The sequence below is a fragment of the Sciurus carolinensis genome, chromosome 1, assembly GCF_902686445.1.
Source record: "Sciurus carolinensis chromosome 1, mSciCar1.2, whole genome shotgun sequence".
NCBI lineage: Eukaryota > Metazoa > Chordata > Mammalia > Rodentia > Sciuridae > Sciurus > Sciurus carolinensis.
The window spans coordinates 167,322,142-167,341,707 of record NC_062213.1 but is presented as its reverse complement, the minus strand read 5'-3'; the positions used below and the strand labels follow the sequence as shown (position 1 = coordinate 167,341,707).

Genomic DNA, 19,566 nt, shown 5'->3' with positions numbered 1-19,566 from the left:
TATTCTTTCTCTTTCTCTCTCTCCTGCAAATTTTACCCAGGGGTGCTTTCTTACTTGACTATACCCCCAGTCTTGTTTATTTTGAGACAGGATCTTGCTAAGTTTCTGAGATTTGCCTCGAACTTTCTTTTTTAAAAAAAAATTAATTTTTTCCTTTTGGTTATACATGACAGTAGAATGTATTTTGACATATCATACATACATGGAGTATAACTTCCCATTTTTGGGTTTGTACATGATGTGGAGTTACACTGGTTGTGTATTCATATATCAACATAGGAAAGTTATGTCCATTAATTCTACAGTCTTTCCCATTCCCATTCCCCTCCCTTCCCCCTACTCTCCCCCTTGTCTAATCTGGTGAACCCACTCCCCTGTCTATTGTGAGTCAGCATCCCCATAGCAGAGAGAATATTCGGCCTTTTGGTTTTTTTGGGCTTCCTTCCTTCCTTCCTTCCTTTTCTTCTTCTTCTTCTTCTTCTTCTTCTTCTTCTTCTTCTTATTATTATTATTATTATTATTTTGGTACTGGGGATTGAACCCAGGGATACTCAACCACTGAGCCACATATCCAGGCCTTTTTGTATTTTATTTAGAGACAGCATCTCGCTAAGGTGCTTAGGGCCTTGCTAAGTTTCTGAGGCTGGCTTTGAACGCACGATCCTCATGCTTCATACTCCCCAGCTGCTGGGATTACAGGTGTGTGCCACCACACTCCACTGGGATTGACTTATTTTACTTAACAAGATAGTCTCCATCCCCCTTCCCTCCCTTTAATCCCCTCTGTCTAATCCAAAGTACCTCTATTCTGTGCCCCCTTATTGTGAATTAACGTCTGCATATCAGAGAAAACATTTGGCCTTTGGTTTTTTTGGGATTGGCATATTTCACTTAGCATGATAGTCTCCTTCCATCCATTTACTGACAAATGCCATAATTTCATTCTTCTTTAAGGATGAGTAATATTCCATTGGGTATATGTATCATATTTTCTTTATCAATTCATCTGTAGAGGGGCACCTAGATTGATTCCATAGCTTAGCTATTGTGAATTGAGCTTCTATAAACATTGATGTGGTCATGTCACTATAGTATGCTGATTTTAAGTCCTTTGGGTACATGCCGAGGAGTGGAATAAATGGATCAAATGGTGGTACCATTCCAAGTTGACCTCAAACTTACAATCCTCCTACTTCAGCTTCCCAAGTAGCTGAGTCTACAGGCTTGCATAACTGCACCTGACTTTCAGTTCTTATTTTCCATAATAGTTATGTTCTATAAAGTTGATGTGCGCATTGACTTATCGAATGCCAAACCATTACTCCTAGAGGAAATACAGGGTTAGTTTTCTACTAGCCTCAGGTTACATTTTTGTCAAGCAATCAATATAAAATTTTCCTTGTTCTACATATGACATAATTACTTATTATATACTGCTTATTTGTTAACCTTGAATGCAAGGCTAATAGCATTACAATTAATGCCTGAAATAAGTTTGTCTAACATATAGATTTTCTCTATAAGGCATGTTATCTAAGCCTTCTTGCACTTAGGAACACAAGAGAGAACTTCAGCACTATGCTCAGGGATAAGTTTTAAACAGTAGAATCTCCAAAATAAGAATGCAAAAAGTAGAACACTAAATAGATCATAAAAAGACACTTGTGTACAATTTGAGAGTTGAATCAAGAAGGCATATATATATGGTGCTGGGATGAACCCAGGGACTTGTCCATACTAGACAAGCACTCTACCAACTTAGGCATACTTGTACAGATAAAATCTACAGTACAGAGACATGATCTAAGAGGGTGTTTTTAATTCTGCTTTGTCTTGGTAAACTGCACATGTTCTGGGATGAAGTCATTTTCTGACATTTCACCCATTACCAGCATGGGGTTATCTTCCTTTGTTTGTTTGTTTTTGGTACCAGGGATTGAACCCGGGGGCACTTTACTACTGAGCTACATCTCTGACGCTGACCTCAGACTTGTGATCCTCCTGCCTCAGCCTCCTGAGTCACTGGGATTACATGTGTGCACCACCATGCCCAATTAATCCATACACTTTCAATGAACATTTAGGATGTTCTATATTTTTATAGCAGTTTAAAAGTATTTGTTAAATAAGTATTGAATATATTTAAGGTGTATAAAATGATTTGATATGTATACACATCGTGTAATGATTGCCATAATCAAATTAATTAGTTTATCCATTGCCACCCATGCTATACATTAGATATATAAGTTGCTTAGGGCCTCCTCACTAAGTAGTGGAGGCTAACCTTGAACTTGCAATCCTCCTGCCTCAGCCTCCCAAGTGGCTGCGATTAAAGGTATGCAACACCACACCCAGTTATTCGTTTTTGATGTTTTCTGCTTTGTGCATTTAAACAGTAATACATTGGCGTTCCTGTGGCTAAGGTTTAGCAATAGATTTAATAGTATTGTGTGTGATCAAAGTATGTGAAAACGACCTTTAAGTCTGGACTTTTACTTAATCCTGGACTTTTACTTAATCCATGTGAAAACGGACTTTAAATCTGGACTTTATACCACGGCCACTCTTGGGGCCTCTTGCTACGCATCCTTACTTTTATTCTAGCAAAACAACATTTGAGAATTTCAGCTTAGAAAAGAAGGGTGCATAACTTGAGACTGAAGATTATGCATCTAGGCACAAGATGTCCTTCCCTTGATGAGTGTATACTGTTAAGTTTTACCTCATGCATTGACTCTTGCACCACCATCACTAACACGGTAGAGAACATTAAAAAGAACCTCATTAAAAGAACTGAAGAGAATCTCAGGCTTGTAGAGAGCCCTTTTGGTCCACCCCTCCTGTCTCTGGCCCTACTCCACGCCTTCTCAGGCCCAGGGCGCTGGGGATGACATGCGTCAGGCTACAGAGACTTTGCTTGGTTCTGGCGGGGGAGGATCACCTAACGCCCCGCAAGGCACGCGCCACCGCGCATGCGCACGCGCCGAGTCCGCCGGCCGGCCCCGCCTCCTTCCGGGCCGGCTCCGCCTCCCGCCGGTCGGGCCTTGAGTGCGCTCTGTGCAGCGGCGGCTTCAGTCGATCGGAACCCGCTTCAGCTGAGCTTGTGTCAGCCTGGAGCTGGCCGAGCCATGCCTTCTCCCGCGTGCAGGTCTCCGCCCCAGCGCCGGGTGTTCGTGGTGGGGGTTGGCATGACCAAGGTAAACAAAGGGGCGGACTTTGTCCCTGCGAGGCCAGGAGCCTCAAGGCGACGGGAAACGGGGCCTGGTTCTTCCCCGCTCCTTCCTGCCGGAGGACGCTTCTTCCAACTCCGACTTCTTGGAGCATGGGACATCAGAGAGGCCACTTGAGTGGGATGTGATATTGGTGTTTCGTGTCATAGTGCCTCGGATTGGTCCTAGGCCATTTATTTCCCCTTCCTCCTCCCTTCTCTTTTCTCCCTTGTCAGTGTGTGAAGGAGCCCCCACGTTAACCTAGGGCTCGCACTTCTTTAATTATAAGTGGAATCCCAAGGTATGTGGACAGGGCAGCGGCTGTCTCACACCCAAAGGGAAGCAGGTCGTGAATGTCACCAGCTCTGCCCTCCCGGTAGTACTCGATTAGGACCCATCTCAGAACGAGCTCCAGATGTGGATGGGAAGCAAACACTAGCGATACTCAGCGTCTTGGCGCAGGTGGCAGGTTTCCTGGATTCTCTGATGGTTCTGTATCTCAAGAGTCTGCCTGGTGCTCGGGAGGCCAGACGCCTCTGCAGCCACCTCCGTGCTAGAGTAATGCCAAATTGCCCATGGTTTCTGTTCTTTTATGCTTCTGTTGTCCCCCATACTGGGGATTGAACCCGTGGGAGCTTTACTACTAAGCTCTTTTTATTTCTTATTTTGAGACAAGAGTCTTGCTAAGTTGCTGAGGTGGACCTCGAACTTGGGATGATCCTGCTTCAATCTCCTTAATCATTGGGTTTATAGATAGGCATGCACTATTGCCCCTGCATAGAAGGCATTCTTTTTTGGTATTGGGGATTGAACCCAGGGGTGCTCTACCACTGAGCTACATTTCCACCTCTTTTCATTTTATTTTGAGACAAATAGCCCAGGTGTTCTTGGAATTTGTGCTCCTCCTGGCTCAGCTTCCCGAGTAGCTGGAATTACAGGGGTGGGCCACCAGGCCTTAAAGGATCAGTTCAGATCTTTTCTCCAGGAAACCTCTGAGCCTCCTGGCTTTCCCACAGTGGCTTGTACTTATTTCTATTTTAGTTAGCACTTACTATGTTGTACTAAAATTCTCTCCTTATATGCCGGTATTCTCCTTATGTAAGCTGCTGCGGGTACCATGTCTTATTTATTCATTGCTGTGCCCCTCCCAGCAATGCCTGAAGACCCTAAATGGAGGTTAGTTGAACAATATTAAATGGATTTACTTGCTGAAAGAGTTCCAGAGAAGAGTTCTTTTTCTGTGAAAACAGGACTAAATTTTTTTTTTTAAATCTTAGTGGGCTGAGAGCATGCAGTTCAATCAAAACGTGAATAGAAAAGTATACTTCTATTTTATAAATCAGAAGCTTGGAGATCATACTTTTGTTTCATGGGAGAGTTGAACAGTAACACTTTTTACAGTATGTTCCATTTTTCGGTATTTTCCATTGGTTATTGAATTTCTGATTATATGACCTGTATAGAAAAGCACAGTTTCTCACAAAAGTAGGAGTTGTATTTTTTCTCAAGTTGGGAGGTGGAGGTGGGGGGAGATGTTAACAGTACTGCAAGGGTTTGGGGATGGGAGGAAGAATCTTTGCTAAACATCACATTTTATCTAATCAACTATTAAAGGACATTGGTAGTTTCTATCTAAATTTGCTTTTAGTTTTTTTTCTGTTTTTTTCTCTTGCTTGTTACCTGCATTTTTTTTATTAAATTTTTTTTTTTAGTTTTACAAACTGCATTTTGATTCATTGTACACAAATGGGGTACAACTTTTCATTTCTATGGTTGTACACAATGTAGATCACACTATTCATGTAATCATAAATATACATAGGGTAATACTGTCTACCATCTTTCTTTCTCCCACCCCATTTTCCTCTACACCATACAAAGTTCCTTCATTCTTCTCTTCCCCCTGCTGCCCCACCTCTTTATATATTGTTATCTACTTATCAGAGAAAACATTTGGCCTTTGGCTTTTTGGGCTTGTCCTATATCACTTAGTATGATATTTTCCAACTTCATCCATTTCCCAGCAAATGCCATAATTTTATTCTTCCATTGTGTATATATCCCACTGTTTCTTTCTTTTCTTTTTTTTTTTTTTGCTTGTTCAATAAGTTTATTATCTTTATCTGAAAAAACTTCATAGAAAAACTGCTGTTTGGTTTAGCTTTCAGCAGCCCATTCCTGAGCTGTGAGGAAGCTTGCCTTCTTTTCAGCTACCCGATCTTTCTAGTGGGCAAGGGACATTTTAGGATGGTTCCACCTCTTCTTTTTAACTTCTCTCTTGGGCTTTTGCTCATAGACTGGATTCTCTCGTATAGCAGAATGAGCTTTCATATACATCTCCTCCATCATGTCATGGGTAACATTGTTCTTTATATACTGAGAGAATTGTTTCTTGTAAGCCTCTTCATCTTCTTCCTTTAGATAACCATATCATCTGCGATGTTCTGACCCATGATGTGCTTCGGATGTACTTCTGCATTGAACTCCTTGCTTTCAGAATCATAACCAGGGAATTGTTTGGTACTACGAGGGATAGACAAGACTCCATCCACAGCTCCCTTCAGGGCCCCAAAAACTTTATTGCCAGTTGTAGTTCTAGCAAAGCCTACATCCCAATAGCAGGTGAAGGCACCAAGTTGACCGCCAATGCTTTCCACATTGTATTCAATGTTATCTCCAGTTATCTCCGCTTGGCCTTCATAGATCTTGTCCATACCAAACCTATTGAGAAGACTGTGGGCCAGCAGCAGACCAGTACGATATGCTGCAGCATAATTTGTTAGGCCAACTTTCACACCATATTTGGTGCATATATGCTGCACAGACTATCATATCCCCTTCTATAAGGGCATAAGCAATCTGTCAAATGATATCTCTGTTAGTTACATGAACTATCAGCCTGTATTTGGGTGTGTTGTATTTATTTTTGTCCTGGATCACCAAGCATTTCTGAGCATAGTAATCAGTTTTGCCCTCTCATCTTCTTCTAAATTTCACTTGGTATCTCTTAAAGTAGGCCTTATTCTTGACAACTTTAACAAACCCCATGCTGCAGAACAGAGGCTGGGGTCCGTGACTTCACACAGACCTGCAGGCCCAACAGCGATACAGGGGAAAAAGCTACCACTGTTTCTTCATCCATTCGTCAATTGAAGGGCATCTAGGTTGGTTCCACAATCTAGCTATTGTGAATTGAGCAGCTATGAACATTGATGTGGCTGCATCACTGTAGTATGCTGATTTTAAGTCCTTTGGGTATAAACTGAGGAGTGGGATAGCTGGGTCAAATGGTGGGTCCATTCCAAGTTTTCTGAGAAATCTCCATACTACTTTCCAGAGTGACTGCACCAATTTGCAATCCCACCAGCAGTGTATGAGTGTGCCTTTTTCCCCACATCCATGCCAACACTTATTATTGCTTGTATTGCTTTTAGTTTTAAAGGGGAAGAGTATGTGTTTATTTGCTTGACTAATCTTAAAAGTTGCCTTTATTTCAGTAAGAAATTTGAAAGTATAGTTCTTTACTGGATTGATGATAATTACTGCTGGATATTGTTTGTTAGGGACTAGCATAGTACTTTTATGGAAGGTACTGTGTATAAATGATCTGGCTATAACGGGTGAATGCTGTATTAGGGAATTATAAAGGAATCCTAATTCGAGAACTATGGAGAAGAATTAGGATGGATTAGGGATAGGAACACATGTTGAATGTTTTGGTTCAGTTCAACAGATACATTTTGGCACTGTGTAATTAGTGTGGCATTTATTTTTTTATTTTAATTTTAATTTTAATTTTATTTATTTATTTATTTTTTTGAGGTACTGGGGATCGAACTCAGGGCCTTGTGCTTGCGAGCAAGCACTCTACCAGCTGAGCTATCTCCCCAGCCCCTTATTTTTATTTTTTTATTATTTATTTATTTTTTTTATTATTGTACACAAATGGGATACATGTTGTTTCTCTATTTGTACATGGCGTAAAGGCATACCATTTGTGTACTCATAAATTTACATAGGGTAATGTTTGATTCATTCTGTTATTTTTTTCCCTTCCCCCCACCCCTCCCACCCCTCTTTTCCCTCTATACAGTCCTTCCTTCCTCCATTCTTGCCCCCCTCCCTAAACCTAACTGTAACCCTAACACTAACTCTTCCCACCCCCCATTATGTGTCCTCATCCACTTATTAGCGATATTCTTCCTTTGGTTTTTTGAGATTGGCTTATCTCACTTAGCATGATATTCTCCAGTTTCATCCATTTGCCTGCAAATGCCATAATTTTATCATTCTTTATGGCAAAGTAATATTCCATTGTATATATATATACCACATTTTCTTTATCCATTCATCAATTGAAGGACATCTAGGTTGGTTCCACAATCTGGCTATTGTGAACTGAGCAGCTATGAACATTGATGTGGCTGTATCTCTGTAGTATGCTGATTTTAAGTCCTTTGGGTATAGGCCAAGGAGTGGGATAGCTGGGTCAAATGGTGGTTCCATTCCAAGTTTTCTAAGGAGTCTCCACACTGCTTTCCAGAGTGGCTGCACTAATTTGCAGCCCCACCAGCAATGTATGAGTGTACCTTTCTCCCCACATCCTCACCAACACCTGTTGTTGCTTGTTATTCTTGATAATCGCCATTCTAATTGGGGTGAGATGGAATCTTAGGGTGGTTTTGATTTGCATTTCTCTTATTACTAGAGATGTTGAACATTTTTCCATATGTTTGTTGATTGCTTGTAGATCTTCTTCTGTCAAGTGTCTATTCATTTCCTTAGCCCATTTGTCGATTGGATTACTTGCATTCTTGGTGTAGAGTTTTTTGAGTTCTTTTTTTTTTTTTTTTTTTTTGGCGGTACTGGGGATCGAACTCAGGGCCTTGTGCTTGCAAGGCAAGCACTCTACCAGCTGAGCTATCTCCCCAGCCCTTTTTGAGTTCTTTATAGATTCTGGAGATTAGCGCTCTATCTGAAGTATGATTGGCAAAGATTTTCTCCCACTCTGTAGGCTCTTTCTTCGCATTGCTGATAGTTTCCTTTGCTGAGAGAAAGCTTTTTAGTTTGAATCTATCCCAGTTATTGATTCTTGCTTTTATTTCTTGTGCTATGGGAGTCCTGTTGAGGAAGACTGGTCCTAAGCCGACATGTTGAAGCTCTGGACCTACTTTTTCTTCTATAAGATGCAAGGTCTCTGGTCTGATTCAGAGATCCTTAATCCATTTTGAGTTTAGTTTCGTGCATGGTGAGAGATATGGGTTTAGTTTCATTCTGTTGCATATGGATTTCCAATTCTCCCAGCACCATTTGTTGAAGAGGCTATCTTTTCTCCATTGCATATTTTTGGCCCCTTTGTCTAGTATGAGAAAATTGTATTTATTTGGGTTTGTGTCCGTGTCCTCTATTCTGTACCATTGATCCACCTTTCTATTTTGGTACCAATACCATGCCGTTTTTGTTACTATTGCTTTGTAGTAGAGTTGAAGATCTGGTATTGCGATACCCCCTGCTTCACTCTTTCTGCCAAGGACTGCTTTAGCTATTCTGGGTTTTTTATTCTTCCAGATGAATTTCATAATTGCTTGCTCTATTTCTGTAAAGTATATCATTGGGATTTTAATTGGAATTGCATTAAATCTGTATAGCACTTTTGGTAGTATGGCCATTTTGACAATATTAATTCTTCCTATCCAAGAACATGGGAGATCTTTCCATCTTCTGAGGTTTTCTTGAATTTCTTTCTTTAGTGTTCTGTAGTTCTCATTGTAGAGGTCTTTCACCTCTTTTGTGAGATTGATTCCCAAGTATTTTATTTTTTTCGAAGCTATTGTGAATGGGGTAGTTTTCCTAATTTCTCTTTCTGAAGATTCATCGCTTATGTATAGAAATGCCTTAGATTTATGTGCATTGATCTTATATCCCACTACTTTACTGAATTCACTTATGAGATCTAACAGTTTTCTGGTGGAATTTCCTGGTTCCTCTAAGTATACAATCATATCATCAGCAAATAGGGATAGTTTGAGTTCTTCTTTTCCTATTCGTATCCCTTTAATTTCTTTGGTCTGTCTAATTGCTCTGGCTAGAGTTTCAAGGACGATATTGAAAAGAAGTGGTGAAAGAGGGCATCCCTGCCTTGTTCCAGTTTTTAGAGGGAATGCTTTCAGTTTTTCACCATTTAGAATAATATTAGCCATGGGCTTAGCGTAGATGGCCTTTACAATGTTAAGGAATGTTCCCACTATCCCTATTTTTTCTAGTGTTTTGAGCATGAAGGGGTGCTGTATTTTATCAAATGCTTTTTCTGCATCTATCGAAATAATCATGTGATTCTTGACTTTAAGTCTATTGATATGGTGAATTACATTTATTGATTTCCTGATGTTGAACCAACCTTGCATCCCTGGGATGAAATCCACTTGATCATGGTGCACTATCTTTTTAATATGTTTTTGTATGTGATTTGCTAAAATTTTGTTGAGAATTTTTGCGTCGATGTTCATTAGGATATTGGTCTGAAATTTTCCTCGATGTGTGTCTGTCTGGTTTAGGTATCAGGGTAATATTGGCTTCATAGAATGAGTTTGGGAGAGTTCCCTCCTCTTCTATTTTATGGAATACTTTGAGAAGTATTGGAATGAGCTCTTCTTTAAAAGTTTTGTAGAACTCGGCTGAGAACCCATCTGGTCCTGGACTTTCTTTGTTGGTAGGCTTTTGATGACTTCTTCTATTTCATTACTTGAAATTGGTCTATTTAAATTGTGTATGTCCTCCTCGTTTAGTTTAGGCAATTCATATGTCTCTAGAAACCTGTTGATGTCTTTGAAATTTTCTATTTTGTTGGAGTATAGATTTTCAAAATAGCTTCTAATTATGTTTTGTATTTCAGTCGTGTCTGTTGTGATATTTCCTTGTTCATTCCGAATTTTAGTGATTTGTGTTTTCTCTCGTCTTCTCTTTGTTAGTGTGGCTAAAGGTTTATCAATTTTGTTTATTTTTTCGAAGAACCAACTATTTATTTTGTCAATTTTTTGTATTGTTTCTTTTGTTTCAATTTCGTTGATTTCAGCTCTGAGTTTGACTATTTCCTGTCTTCTACTACTTTTGGTGTTGGTCTGTTCTTCTTTTTCTAGGGCTTTGAGCTGTAGTGTTAGGTCGTTTATTTGTTGAGTTTTACTTCTTTTATTAAATGCGCTCCATGAAATAAATCTTCCTCTAAGCTTTCATAGTGTCCCAGAGATTTTGATATGATGTTTTTTTGTTCTTGTTTACCTCTAAGAATTTTTTAATTTCCTTCCTAATATCTTCTGTTATCCATTCATCATATAATAGCATATTGTTTAATCTCCAGGTGTTGGAGTAGTTTCTGTTTTTTACTCTTTCATTTATTTCTAACTTTAATCCATTATGATCTGATAGAATACAAGGTAGTGTCTCTATCTTCTTGTATTTGCTGACATTAGCTTTGTGGCATAATATATGGTCTATTTTAGAGAAGGATCCATGTGCTGCTGAGAAGAAAGTGTATTTGCTCTTGGTTGGATGGTATATTCTATAAATGTCTGTTAAGTCTAAATTATTGATTGTTATTGAGATCTATGGTTTCTTTGTTCAATTTTTGTATGGAAGATCTGTCCAGTGGTGAGAGAGGCGTGTTAAAATCACCTAGTATTATTAGGTGTTATGGTCTGTTTGGTTTCTAAAATTGAGAAGGATTTGTTTAACATACATGGATAAGCCACTGTTTGGGGCATAGATGTTTATGATTGTTATATCTTGCTGATTTATGCTTCCCTTAAGCAGTATGAAATGTCCTTCCTTATCCCTTCTGACTGACATTGGCTTGAAGTCCACATTATCTGAAATGAGGATGGATACTCCAGCTTTTTTGCTGAGTCCATGTGCATGGTATGTTTTTCCCCATCCTTTCACCTTTAGTTATGGGTATCTCTGTCTATGAGGTGAGTCTCTTGCAGGCAACATATTGTTGGATCTTTCTCTTTAATCCAATCTGCCAGTCTATGTCTTTTGATTGATGAATTCAGGCCATTAACATTCAGGGTTATTATTGAGATATGATTTGTATTCCCGGTCATTTGGTTCATATTTAAAATTTTATTTATTTATTTATTTATTTTTTGACACATCTTGGTTCCTCCTTTATTTGACAGTTCCTTTAGGATAATTCCTCCCTTTGCTGATTTGCTTCTTTGTTTTTTATTTCTTCCTCATGAAATATTTTGCCGAGAATGTTCTGTAACGCTGGCTTTCTTTTTGTAAATTCTTTTAGCTTTTATTTATCATGGAAAGATTTTATTTCATCGTCAAATTTGAAGGTAAGCTTTGCTGGGTATAAGATTCTTGGCTGGCATCCATTTTCTTTCAGAGCTTGAAAAATGTTGTTCCAGGCCCTTCTAGCTTTTAGGGTCTGGATTGAAAAATCTACTGATATCCGTATTGGTTTCCCCCTGAATGTAATTTGGTTCTTTTCTCTCACAGCCTTTAAAATTCTATCTTTATTTTGTATGTTAGGTATTTTCATTATAATGTGCCTTGGTGTGGGTCTGTTGTAATTTTGTGTATTTGGAGTCCTATAAGCCTCTTGGACTTGATTTTCCATTTCATTCTTCATATTTGGGAAATTTTCTGATATTATTTCATTGAATAGATTGTTCATTCCTTTGGTTTGTTTCTCTAAGCCTTCCTCAATCCCAATAATTCTTAAATTTGGCCTTTTCATGATATCCCATAGTTCTTGCAGATTCTGTTCATGATTTCTTACCATCTTCTCTGTTTGTTCAACTTTGTTTTCGAGGTTCAATATTTTGTCTTCAATATCTGAAGTTCTGTCTTCCAGGTGTTCTGTCCTATTGGTTATGCTTTTTATGGAGTTCTTAATTTGGTTTATTGTTTCCTTCATTTCAAGGATTTCTGTTTGTTTTTTTTTCAATATCTCTAACTCTTTATTGAAATGATCTTTTGCTTCCTGAATTTACTCTGTTAACTGTTGATTGGTGCGATCATTCAGTGCCTGCATTTGCTCTTTCATCTCATCATTCAGTGCCTGCATTTGCTCTTTCATCTCATCGTTTGCTTCCCTAATCATTTTAATTATGTACATTCTGAACTCCCTTTCTGTCATTTCTTCTGCCATGCTGTCGTTGGATTCTATTGATGTAACATCTAGATTTGTTTGGGGCATTTTCTTCCCTTGTTTTCTCATATTGTTCAGGAATCAGTGGGTCATTAAGATATTGCAGTTTTCCTCTATCGACTTATAATGTCCCTGAAGATTGCTAGTATATCCCCTCTTATCCTTCAGTAGCCTGAAGTCTTGGAGGAAGTTGATAATGCGGAGCTCCACAAAGAAGCTGCCTCTCTAGGGTGGTGACCCTCAGGTGGCGTATATTCCCTGCCAGTGGTCAGAGGTGTCTCCACTTGTTGACCAATGGTCATCCAACGGGGAACTAGGCTGCGGGCTGAGGCAAGTCCTGTTTGTGCCTGTGTTTCTGGTTTTACTGTCCCTGTGGGAAAACCTCTGCCGGTAGGGAAGACTCACTCGGTGGGAACGTCTTGCTGGTCAGTTGCCCTCCTAGAGGTTCCCCTCAATCTACAACTACCGCCTGGGCTGGGCTGTCTTCCTCTGAAATGTTCCCAGGGGCCCGGACCTACCTCCTGGGCCTGGGAGCCTCACCCTTCGCAGGCGAGTCTCCTTAGGCTGCCTCTCCCAGATAATCTGCCCGCAGTCCTGGAAACTTCGCTCCACCTCTAGGCATGTCTCTGTGCGGCTCTTCCAGCAAGAAGCCACCTAGCTCCTGGGACCCTACTCTGCACCTAATCGCCTGGCTATGCGGCCCCTCCTCTGAGCCACCACCTGGAGCCCTGTACAATAGCTCCGATACCCAGAGACCCGCCACACACCTCCTCCACCGGACAGCAGCCCGGTTTCCGACGCAGTCACTAGGAGTCCAAGCAACTCACTTCCTCCTCCCGCCAACCTCCTGTAGCCCTAGGCAGTCACTCCAAGCCCAAGTGACCCGCTCTGTTCCTCCTCCTCCCCCTCGGGGTAGCCCCCCGGGTGTTCAGGAGCGGTGGCTCCGAGACCAAGTGACCCACCGCGCTCCTCCTCCAGGCAGGCCACCGGTGTTCAGGAGCGGTCGCTTTTAGTCCAATCAACTCACCACTCGCCTCCTCCTCTGGCAACCGCCTGTGGCTCTGATGCAGTCACTCCTAGACCAAGCGACCCGCTGCACTTCTCCTCTTCCTCCGGGCAACCCCCCGGTGTTCAGGAACGGTCGTTCTGAGTTCAAACAGCTCGCCACGCAACTCCTCCTCTAGCAACTGCCTGTGGCTCTGAAGCAGTCACTCCTAGACCAAGCGACCCGCCGAGCTTCTCCTCTTCCTCCGGGCAACCCCCCGGGTGTTCAGAAGCGGTTGTTCTGAGTCCAAACAGCTCGCGATGCAGCTCCTCCTCTGGCAACCGCCTGTAGCTCTGATGCAGTCACTCCTAGACCAAGCTACCCGCCGCGCTTCTCCTCTTTCTCCGGGCAACCCCCCAGTGTTCAGAAGCGATTACTCTGAGTCTAAACAGCTCACCACGCAGCTCCTCCTCAGGCAGCCACCTGGAGCCCCAGTGGTTGCTCCGAGTCCCAGCGCTGTGCTGAGCCGCCTCCTCTACGATGATCCCAGTTCTAGTGTGGCATTTAAATCAAGTATCTAATATTTCAAACTGTCAAGTATCTGGTATTTCAAATTTTGTTTTGTATACTAAAATCAACATAGAAGGTTGTCTTTAGCATTAAAAGAAATATTGAAATAAAATACCAAATATTTTATCTAACAATACTTATGCTAATAACCAGAATAAGTATTTTATGAAATTTTTTCTTCAATCATGTTTTTTTTTTTTTTTTTTTTTTGTGGTGCTGGGGATTGAACCCAGGGCCTTGTGCTTGCGAGGTGAGCACTCTACCAACTGAGCTATCTCTGCAGCCCAATCATATGTTTTTAAAGTATTTTTTAGCTGTAGGTGAACATGATACTTTTATTTATTTGTTTTTATGTGGTGCTGAGGCTCGAACCCAGTGCCTCACACATGCTAGGCAAGCTCTCTACCACTGAGCCACCACCCCAGACTTCATGTATGGTTTTATGTGTATACTTAATTGTGAAGTGTATCTTATTGTGGGTTTTGCAGTCAAAAGAATGTATGGAAGCCATTTATTTAAAAATTTTTTTTTTTAGTTGTAGATGGACACAATACCTTTGTTTGTTTATTTATTTATTTATTTATGTGGTGCTGAGAATTGAACCCATTGCCTCACATGTGCCAGGCAAACTCTTTACCACTGAGCCACGACCCCTGGAAGACATTTCTTTTAACATGCTCACTGATCAGCAAACCATTTCACCTTATCTAATCAGTCACTAAGTTCAGTAGATTTTATTTCTTTTGTGTTTCCATGTTCATCTACTTCTTTCCATCCTTTCTGCTGCTGTCTTGGTCAGTTCTCACTTGGACTGTTTCAGAATTATGCCAATTGACCTCACTGCCTCTAGCCTTGCTCCTTTCATTCATTTCTCTACTTTGCATGCAGAATGATCTAAAATGTAAGACTTTTTATCTGAGATTTTACTTTTCAGAGCAGTTTTAGGTTCACTGCAAAATTGAGCACAAAATGCAGAGATTTCTCATATCCTGTCTCCCCTACCTAATGCACATACAGCCTCCTCCACTATCAACAACCCACACCACAGTGGTACATTTGTAACAATCTGTGAACTTAAATTGACACATCATTATCACCCAAAGATCATGGTTTACATTAGGGCTCACTCTTAGTGCTATAATGACTTATCTCCATCATTATGGTATCTTACAGAGTAGTTTCATTGCCCTAAAAAGCCCTGGTGCTCCACCTATTCACCTTTCCTGTCCTTCCCAACTCTTGGCAACTCCTGATCTTTTTATTGATTTCATAATTTTACCTTTTTTCCTAGAATTCATTTACTTGGAATCATACAGTAGGCAGTCTTTTCAGATTGGCTTCTTTCACTTAGTATACATTGAACATTTCTTCATGTCCTTTTATGGCTTTATAGCTCCTTTATCATTGTTTTGATGTACTAAATCCATTCACCTACTGAAGGACATCTTGGTTATTTCCAAGATTTGGCAACTACGAATAAGGTGCTAAACATCTATATGTAGATTTTTCAGTGAATATAACTTTTCAACTCCTTTGAGTAAAAGCCAAGATGTGATTGTTGAATCATATATGAGTTTGTTTAATTTTACAGGAAACTGCCAAGCTGTCTTCCAGAGGGACTGTGCCATTTTGCAACTCCACCAAACAATGGTTGAGGGTCCTTATTGCTTCACATTCTTGCCACATTTGATGACATTGTTTTGGGGTTTTGCTGTTCTTCTAGTAGGTGGCATATCATTGTTGTTTTAGTCCATTCTCTTAAAAAAATCATATTCTTCAGGACTTCATAACAGGGCATGATCTCATAACAGGGCATATAAGGTCCTTCATGAGTGGACTGTAGACTCAGACTGATGGTTCTCTTCCACTACTTTTTAACCGAGTCCCCTTGCACAAATTGCTTAATCTCTCTGTTCCTTTGTTTTCTTAATTGCAAAGTTGTGAGGATTAAACAAGTCATTACATATGAAATGTTTAGCATAATGCATATTATGTGTACATGCCACATAAATATTAGTTATTATCATTTGATCCTAAATTACTTTTTTTTTTTTGAACCCAGGGCCTTGTGCTTGCAAGGCAAGCACTCTACCAACTGAGCTACATCCCCGCCCCCTAAATTACTTTTTTGTCCTTATCACTTTCTATTTTCTTTGTTGTGCTTGAATATCTGTTATAATTAATTATATAATTAAATTATATTTAATTTAATTTTTTTCCACAGATAAAAAAATTGTGCCATTTTGTCTCACTTCCTTCTCTCTCTTAAGCTAGGTGGATATCTCTCCCAAATCATTTTGTGCTTACGACACTGTAGTGTATTGCCTGTTTTACATTAGACTGGAAGTTTGCGGAGGGCAAGAACTCTATGTTATTTATATCAACAGTTGAGAAACATGGCAGGTTCTTAATATATTTTTGTTTGAATAAATAGTGAAACGAATATCTGTGATGTTCTATTGTGAAAAAAATTGTAATTGTACTTGTTTCTATTTATTATCTTCTACATTCTAGTTTGTGAAGCCTGGAGTTGAGAATTCAAGAGATTATCCTGACTTGGCAAAAGAAGCAGGTAATAGAGAAAATTTAGATCTTTGAACATTCGTAGTTTATTGTGTGGTCTGTCTTTATTGCGTGGGGGCAGCAGCCTGGCAAGCACTAAAGGGGAAAAAATTATGTGGCACATTGCCTAGTGGTTCACTAAAAAAGAGAAAGGGAAAGGGAAAGGACCTTGGCTCTTCTTAATCGATATACAGCCAGAACAGACAGTGGCTTATAGTTTTATGTCTTATCCAGCTGTATGTTGGAATGGTAAATGGATCTGTGGGAAAGAAAGGTAGAGTTATTAAAAATGGATAACTAGATTCTAATATCTGTTCTTCTTTGGATTTATAAAAATTAATGTCTTCCTTTTCTGGAAAAGGGATAATCACAGTCAAAATGTTTTAAGCACTGATACAGTGATTTTTCTTTCTTCACTTTACTGAGTCAACCTTGAGAATTATTCTGTTACTAGGGTACTGCATGACTAAATGAGGGAGTGCACTTTGTTCTTATATATTCTAGCGTTAGTGCTAGCAAGCAAAGGACTTGGGTGAATACTTGTGAACTGAAACTCAAGAGAGAAGGATACACAGAAGAATGTATTTGGCATTCTTCAGAGACAAGGTTGGACCAGATTGCAGCTGCCTGAATTTTGGGTCTGAGTTCCAGCAGAGATTCCCCTTTGATTGTTTTCTTTCTTGTTTTCTCTCTCCCTCTCTATCTTTTTTTGGTACCAATGATTGAACTCAGGGACACTTAACCACTGAGCCACATCCTCAACCCTTTTGCCCTTTTCTGTATTTTATTTAGGGTCTCACTGAGTTGCTCAGGACCTCACTAAATTGCTGAGGCTGGCTTTGAACTCGTCATCCTCCTGCCTCAGTCTCCCAGGCCACTGGGCTTACAAGCATTTGCCACCTCACTCAGCTTCTTTATCTCTCTTTAAAGAGGACATACATGAGAGCTTTGTTGCATGGTTTAAATAAGTGAATAAATGGAAAGAAGTGAAGAGAGGGAGGGAAGAAGAAACATAGTCTAAACTTAGATGCTAGTGTTAAGTGTGGTTCCTGCCCTAGGGAACCTCCCTTACCCCAGTTCCTGCTAGCTCATTGCTAGGCAAACCAAAAAGAGTTACTGTAGTGATACCTTAGGTGCATAGAAAGGAACACAACCAGAGGCATTGTGTCCTGTCACTTCCATTATTCATCCTCCTTCTCCGCAGAGAATGGTTGGGAATCCTTTTGCAATACAGGTGACCCATATTTGAATATTAGTAACACCATGGAACTCTTTGAAACCATTTTAGATAATTAATGTCTGTGCTCCCTTTATTTCTCAGCTTTTTGACATTTTTATTTAATAATTATTTTAATCTGAAAACTTAAGAAAGTTTCAACAAAGAGGGGGGAGAGTACAGGCTGAATCCTAAAAGTACCATTTTATAACTCGTTCTTTCCCAATGATGATAAGAGCAGTGATTTATTGGACTATAGAATTACATAAAAATGAAAATGAAATTTTGTGACCCAGACCTAGCTAGCCACCATTAACATCTTGATGTATTTTATCTTAGTATTTTTTCTTATGACTCTATGGGATCATATTTTAATTGTAGTTTTGTATCCTAATTTTTAAAAAACATGATCTTAAGTGTCTTTGTTTTCAATTCTAGAATTGGGCTATACTTTATTTCATAAACTAGAACAAGCATTCTCTGTATCCTAGATCCTAAAACTTATTTTATCATTAGCATTTCCCTGTTATTTAAAATTTTTTGACAAAAGTTTAATTTTTGTACAATATTTTATTTGTACTTATGCCATAATTTTTGTTGGACATTTAGGTTCCTAACTTTTTGATATTTCAGAGTGATTGTACTACACATATTATACAAACAATATTGTTTAGTACATAATATGTGATGAAATAATACATTTTTTTCATCATCATTGATTATTTTTTAGGACAGAGTCTACAAGTTGAATTATTGGAATAATTAATGTGACTATTTTAAAGATCCTTGTCAAAGTATTTTTCAGACTGTTCATACTCAGAGTCTCAGTGGTGGGCATATGAGAATACTCTTCTTAATACAATCTCACTAACATTATAAATAAGAGTTTTTTCTTTCTTCACTTTTTTTTTCTTATACTCTGAGCAGGAAAAGATAACTTATTTTATGACCAAATCACTCCCATAAGCAATTATATATCTTCTTAAATTAAAAAAAATCTGAGGGCTGGGACTGTAGCTCAGTGGCAGAGCACTTGCCTCACACATGTGGGGCACTGGGTTCTATCCTTAGCATCACATAAAAATAAACAAAATAAAGGCATTCTGTCCATGTACAACTACAAAAAAATTAAAGCAAAAAAACAAACTGAAGTAATACACTCCTATGGTTTAAAAAAAAAAAAAAAGTACAGAATGGCTTAAAATTCCTAGGCCTATTCCCAAGGGGAAACTTAAAAAAAAAAAAAAAAACCACCACCACCACCAACAAAGAAACCATTTAGGCTTTAGCTTTTCTGTTGCTTATCTATGTACATAAATGCTTACTGAAGTTTCTGAGTAGTTGGTTTTAGATATCTGCATCTCACTGTGGTAGATGGGTATTTAGCTCACACTCTGCAGCCTCTCTTTTTGGTTTGCCTTGTCACAGTGCTGAAGACTGAACCCAGGGCTTCACGTGTCCCAGCCTTTCAGTCTTTTTTTCAGTTTATATACTTAATTTTACTTGGGGTCATTTCGACCCTCTATGGATAGTATTAAATCTCCTTTCTTGCTTTATAGACAAGAGTACCTCTTTTTTTTTTTTTTTTTTTTTTTTTTTTTTGGTGCTGGGATTGAGCCCAGGGCCTTGTGCTTACAAGGCAAGCACTCTACCAACTGAGCTATCTCACCAGCCCCAAGACCACTTCTTGATCCTGGTTTTGTAAGAGGAATGATCATGTCATTTCTCCCTGCCAACCCCAACCCCAGTAGTGACACTGTGCTTCCTTTTGCCCTCTACATGTGTGATGGAGCCATAGAGATGAATAAGATAAGAACCTGGCCATCACAGTGCTTTAAATTCCTAGGATTTAATATATTTGTAG

The 19,566-nt window shown here is 39.5% G+C and overlaps 1 protein-coding gene and 1 pseudogene across 2 annotated transcripts in view; one reads left to right on the top strand and one right to left on the bottom strand.

The window, feature by feature from the left end:
- Positions 1–3,018: 3,018 nt before the first annotated feature.
- Positions 3,019–19,566, top strand: part of Scp2 (sterol carrier protein 2) — a 130,494-nt gene continuing 113,946 nt past the window's right edge. For both annotated transcript variants that reach the window (XM_047539372.1, XM_047539373.1), the window contains exons 1-2: positions 3,019–3,200; positions 16,439–16,496. In XM_047539372.1, the coding sequence (XP_047395328.1) occupies positions 3,132–3,200; positions 16,439–16,496 (127 nt within the window). In that variant the 5' untranslated portion in view covers positions 3,019–3,131. The remainder of the gene's footprint in view (positions 3,201–16,438; positions 16,497–19,566) is intronic.
- On the bottom strand, positions 5,305–6,260 carry LOC124976574 (60S ribosomal protein L5-like; annotated as a pseudogene).